We start from the raw sequence: 6,378 nt of genomic DNA on the forward strand, positions 1-6,378 counted from the left end.
TTGCACACGCATGTAAGCATTTACACACACACACACACACACACACACACTCACTCACTCGTATTACATGCCAATCAGCCGGGGAGGCCTGTGCAGCTTCCTTGAGTTCATCTGGATTCTGGTTTGTGCTGGCCGGCTGATGGCATCATGCTGTGCCGCCACATGCATGCGCATCCGCTCGCACACCACATACAAACGCATGCACGCACACACACACACACACGCACACACACACACACACACACACTGTGGGGTGCAGTGATTTGTGCTGTGAATCTGAAACAGACCTATTGAAAGAAGAGTAATGCCCAGTGCTTGACAACCGTGCTAATTGACTAACCCCCTCCCCAGCAATGAAACTAAACGTTTTCACCCCGCCATCTTTTATTTTTCAATCATTCCCCTGACAGCTCTTCTCTTGTCCCACAACCATCCTCTTCCTCATATGACTCTTCATCGCCTCCATCTTCTCTCGTGGCGCCCCCCCTGCTGCTGCCACCCTTTCCCTTCCCTTCCTCTTGCCTCACACTCATACATGTAATCATTCATTAGAACCAAGGCAGTTGTCCATTAGGCAAAGCAGCCATTTTGGAAATTGCAGCAAATCTTCCATGAAAAGACATTTCCTCTAATGCGGTAGTCACGCTTGGAGGGAGAGGGATAGAAAGATGGCAAAAGGAGCGAAAAGGAAGACAAGGGGGCAGAGATGGAAAGAGGGAGGAAGGAGGAGAGTGAGAAATGTGAGGGAGTGAGACGGGGAGAGAGAGAGAGAGAGAGAGAGAGAGAGAGAGAAAGCCCCCAGCCATAAAGCCACCAAGCGGAAAGCAAGCCTGCTGTTTGATTAGAGAGTGACACCATCATGGACGGAAGGAGGGAGGAAAGGATGGCTGGGACAGGGAGGGAAAGTGTTTCGGAGGCAAGCGGGGGGGATGAGGAGGAGGCGGGAGAGGGGGAGGAAAAAAAAACAACAAAAAAAAAAAAACACAGGGAGTGATCTGAGAGAGGACCCGAGACAGAGGCAGTAAAATTAGCCCCATCACTTTGCTTACTAAGATGCTCTATGACACACTGGGACAAAACACACACAGTCATGAGATGTGCGTGTGCACATACACACACACTTGCAGAGGACAGATGGTATCCCCCATCTGAGTATGTGGCTCTAATTTGAGTAAAGTGATAGGAACCTCCTTAACCAATTAGAAGCTCCATATCTTGAGCCTTGCATTAAGGTCTGTTTGTTCCACACACTCATTAGTGTGTGTTTGTACTATTACGTGCCAGCAAATGTGTGTATTAGTGTGTCCCGTGGGATCGCTGAAGAACTTTTAAACTGATATAAGAGGTGGGGAATGACAAACCCGCGGTGCTCGGCTGAATGCGTGAGTTTCTGTCTCCCACAATGCCACTGTTCATCTCGATCTAATCTAATCACCAATCAAAGGCAGACCTGTCTCTCCCATTACCAACCATTCATCTCGCCGCCGCCTCGCTGCTCCCCTCCTAATGCGCCTTCCTCTAAAGCTGACACATTTGTCACAAGACCAAACGGAGTCTAATCCATCGTAGCGTCGCTGCGCCACAATTTGGGATGAAGCGAATGTGAAAAACCGCCACGTTCAGCCCGGTTTAGTTTCACCGTTTCAAAACAAGGTTGGTGTTCTCTCCTGAGGAGGAAACATTTGGGAGAAACGATCGATAACTAATCCGACCCCAAAGACGAGACTTGAAAATAGCTACTGTATTATTCATCGGTCAGCTTTCTGACCGTTTATTTTTAAGATTCAGTTTGTTTTTTCCTCACCACTTTTGGAGCCAAGTTGTTTCAGTTCAACGAGGATAAAAGGTAAATAAACCATGTTTGTGATGATTCAGTTAAATCGGGGGCTTCCAAGCTGAAGTCGGGGACTCCCTTGGGGGTGCCCCGAAGATCACGGCGGGGGTGCCGGGGGCTTTGTCTGCTCCGATGTTATCAGGAATTGGATTTACACGAGAAAAAGAACAACAACAGCAAAAGACGAACATGACAAGTCACTTTTGCGCACATGCAGATGACCTGAGGAAACACCCGTTGCTTTGTTCAGAGGTTACGTTGGGGGGGCGGGTGTGTCTTCCATTGTTTGGCTTCACTGTAATGTTTTCAGATCTGAGCGAAAGTTCTCAAGGACCCCAAAGAAAAAAGGCTGGAAATGACCAAATTCACCAATACAGATGTACTTACACACTAAATTTAGCGGGTAACTTGCAATATTTTTTTAAATATATTGAGCTATTCTTGATTTTCACCGCCATGCTGTGCAGATATGTGTTTTTTGACAGTCAGGAGGCGTATTTTCTGTGCCTCCTTCCAGATGATGGAAATGGTCCTAATTCACATTTTATTTTTACAGCATTTGAAACGTTTGTGTAAAATCCACTTGACAGCTGGTTGAGAACACAGCTGCAGAGCGAGATGCTGAATCCCAACGCGGAGCTTGCCGCTTGCCGCCGCCGCCGCTGCTGCTACCGCTGCCACACGGTCCAGCCTTTCAGGCCAACGCTTTTGCTCCCTTTTGTTTCCAGCAGGTAGATTCAACTCCAAAAGGAAGTGAGCAGATGTATGGCGTGTCACATACTGTTTTTTCCACCACACTGACAACATTCACAGCTGATCTGAAAGCTATGCGCGCCACGCTGCGCTGAGATATCCCTCGCCGCTGTTCTGTGAACACAGATTATCTTTTTCACACTTCCTTTGGCCTGCTCGCCACACTGCCGCTGCCCGCAAGAGAAATGCTTGGAGCATTTGCGCAATGCAATGGCACAAGAGGAGCCAACAATGTGAACAGAGGACAAAAGCACATATTGAGGAAAAAAAAAAAAAGGAGGCAATGAGACAGAAAAAGGAACAAACAGCTGTGACAGAGAGGAAGAGGCAGCGGGAGAGGGCTTTGGTTTTTCTTTAGAGACCCTCATTTCAGCGATTTCCCACTCTTCCTATTGAAAAGTGGTGCTGCATGTAATAGGGAGCGGTATTGTTTTTTTTTCTTCTGGGTTTTATTAAGCTTCCAGCTCCTTGTTTCTCCTGTCAGGAGTGATCGGATACTCGATTACACCTGAGGCAAGAGATCGTCTCTCTGCTGCACTCGTATCCAGCCCGTGTAGACACACAAACCGCTCTCATCCGCACTGCCTGCTCCGGTTCCTGTGGATTCTTCAGGTGCACGTATACATACACACACACACACACACACACCCGCACGACACTGAGCTTTGAAACAGTGCTCACAAAGTGATGAAAGGCCGTTTATCCTGCGTCCACTGTGATATCTCAGCTCGCCATGCAGAATGGCCGAGCACGTTATCACCTCTGACCGGGGAAAACCACAGGAGTCAGGACTGACGCCAGCAGCAAATACCAGCGCTGGTGTGTGTGTGTGTGTGTGTGTGTGTGTGTCCCAGCGGTAATAATCACCCGGATTAGAGCGGAGCCAAACCCCTGCAGGGTCCCCCCCCCCCCCTCCTACCAGCCCAGCCCAGCCCAGCCCAGCCTGCAGCATTGATCTCCAGTTTGAGCATCCATGGGAAGCAAAGCAGCTGGCCTGACTTCTCCACCGTGCCCAAAAACCCAGACAAATACACACACATCTCTGAACTCTCTTTGTCCTATTGATCATCTATAGCCAAAATAAAACACCGAGCGAACCGGAGGCAACACAAAGACACAGAGCCCATTCAACGAGCACAGCCTTTAACCACAAGGGTGCAGTGAAATGGAAGTTGATCCAGTCGTCAATACGTCTGTGTGAGGGATGCAATATGTGGGCAACAACAATGGGGAAGCAGCGGAGGAGAAATGGGTTATAACCTAATAAGAATGAGCATCGTGTCTGGATACCTCGCAGTCAAAGCAAGGGATTACTGCAGAGTGGAAATGTTGCCCGGCTGTATTACACTCTCCCGAAATAAATTCAGACAAATCTGTGCATGTGTGAGTGTGTGTGTGTGTGTGTCTGTGTGTGTGTGTGTGTGATTCAGTGGGATGCAGGCACCTATCAACAATTGTCAGAAGTGCTGCTGAGCTTCTCTGGCATCTGTGACAGTGCTGTGTGGAAACGTCAATCAACCTTTGTCCACCCGCTATCTAATAACAAGCCACTATTTCACAGAGATGCACACAATCAGTGCCATTGTTCTTTTATGAGAAACCCTCATTCCAACCAGAGAAGATTCTTTTCCAAACACAGCCATGAGATAAAAGTCATTAAAGCGGCTGCAGGGACTTCTGTAAACGTGTTTGCGGCTTTCAGTTATGACACTTTAACACTATTATAACAACCCTTTCATTTGTTTCGTCTGCTTCTGCCTCATAATTACACTTTTGTAGAGCGAAGCGGATCAAAAATAACTCCAAAGTCACCTGGAGTTTTGATATATCTATGTGAGGAAATGTTTTGTTTGTCCGTACGGGAGAAGAATGCTTTGTAAAGAAAAGTGCAGATAAGTAGTTAATAATTAACAACAGGGTCATTTGCCTTTAAAACCTAAATTACATAAGTTGAGATTAAGCTCGGGGAGTTTCCAGTGACCTTATTGCACCTTTACGTCTTTTCCTGACTTGTCAAACACATGCAGCTGAATTTTGGAGAAAGACACGAAGCAGACTGAGTGATCTTGGACCACAGCTTCCAGCCTGAACCCTCTGCTCTTCATCTAAAGTGAGCCGCGCACTCCTCGGCGGGGCTTACCTCAGGTTCTTCTGCTTGTTCTCCTTCTTGTTGAGGACCCCCGGCACGCAGTTGGTGAGCTCGGTCCAGTCGGCGTGCAAGCCGCAGCTCCAGCCGGTGGAGAACCGGGAGAAGAGCCAGGTCTCCTTGCGGTTCGGCCGGTAGCAGGTACACTTCTTCTGGCCCGGTCTGCAGTCGCAGGGGACCTCCAGGCGGACATTCTGGACCAGGTGCCGTCCAAAGGTAGTCCCCCCGGTCTTCTGGATGTGCAGGAACACGATCACGTCCTCCCCTTTGATTTGGAAATCGATCGTCCTCTCCAGGTCCCTGACGGGGAAGTAGTATTTCTTAACGTAGTGGGGGTCCGGAGTGGGGAAGATGTCCCCCTCGTCTTCTTCCGTGAAATAACCGTGCGGGGAGCCGAAATTGATCACCCCTGGGGCCACGTACTGATAGAGAATCAGCATAAAACACACGGATCCGACGACGATCAACAAGAATTTGCTGCTCCTCTCGACCATGGTCCTTCCCAGTGCGGTCCCCACAGCACGCTACCATTTCCCAGTCAAGCCGTCAGCAGGGAGCGCGGAGCTCGGCTTCTTCATGCTCGCTCTCTCCCCCCCTCCGACCAGCCGCGACGAGGACTCGTTTTCGGGGGTTCAAGAGTGGCTCGTTCCGCTTGGAGGCGACCGGCGAAGTTGGCTCATGGCTCTCCGACACCGCTCAACACCGTGAAAGACGCATTGTAACTAGCTGAGAGCAGGCGGTCCCCCCTCCCCGGGTTAGCGGCAGACCCTCCCCCGTTTACTTTACTTCGGCTTCCAGTCAACACAGAGCAGGACTCACTGCATCACGGCGGAGCTGTGTACCCAGGATGCAGCGCGAAGACTACCTTTTCAACCTCTCTCTCTCTCTCTCTCTCTCTCTCTCTCTCTCGCTCGCTCTCTCTCGCTCTCTCTCTCAGCTCGCAGTGGACGGGGGGGAGCCGCTTTAATTTATTGGTTGGAATGAGCGCCCACCACTATCCCACTCGACATAACTCACACATCATTATGATCATTATGGACATTTTTGTCCATTTAGGTAATTTCTTTTCTTTTATCTCTGCTTTTTAGCATTTTGGCAATTTGTAATGAAATCTGTTTTCTTTGCAAATTTTCTATACTTGCTGATTGATTTAACAGTACAGAAAAAATACAACTATCCAGTAAATATGGGCCTTGTAATGTTTAATATTGCTACATTTCTCATGTAAGAACGTAAAAGATATCACAGTCATTTTCCTAACTATATATTGTACTATTTTTTATTTTTGTTGCTGTTTTACACATTTATTTCTTGTTTGTATTCTTTTATTAAGAGAAGATTACAAAAGAAAGAAAGAAAATAAAATTGTCTTATCATAGGCAACGTTTAAACAACATTTTCAAGTGAAAATAGAAAACTTTTGTTGCGTTTTGGGGGTTCGTTTACACAACAACAGTGCTGGGACTCAGTGAAAATGCAACTTTTTTAAGGAGATCTCCTATTGGGGTAACTTTTTTTAAATTTAGTTTCTGCTAAAAGTGCATCTTTTAACATATCTTCTAACAACGGTGGCCACCAGAGTGGCAGAATGGGTAAAATAAAGGTGAAATTAAAACAAAAAACAAACAGAAAACTTCTTAAGACT

General features: G+C 47.6%; 1 protein-coding gene across 1 annotated transcript in view; it reads right to left on the reverse strand.

Moving 5' to 3' along the window:
- hs6st1a (heparan sulfate 6-O-sulfotransferase 1a) overlaps positions 1-5,566 on the reverse strand; it is a 58,837-nt gene extending 53,271 nt beyond the window's left edge. The window contains exon 1 of the mRNA XM_030116252.1: positions 4,728-5,566. Coding sequence (XP_029972112.1) covers positions 4,728-5,227 — 500 coding nt within the window. The 5' untranslated portion in view covers positions 5,228-5,566. The remainder of the gene's footprint in view (positions 1-4,727) is intronic.
- Between the last annotated feature and the right edge of the window lie 812 nt (positions 5,567-6,378).

The sequence above is a fragment of the Salarias fasciatus genome, chromosome 19 (assembly GCF_902148845.1).
Source record: "Salarias fasciatus chromosome 19, fSalaFa1.1, whole genome shotgun sequence".
NCBI classification, from domain to species: Eukaryota; Metazoa; Chordata; class Actinopteri; order Blenniiformes; family Blenniidae; genus Salarias; species Salarias fasciatus.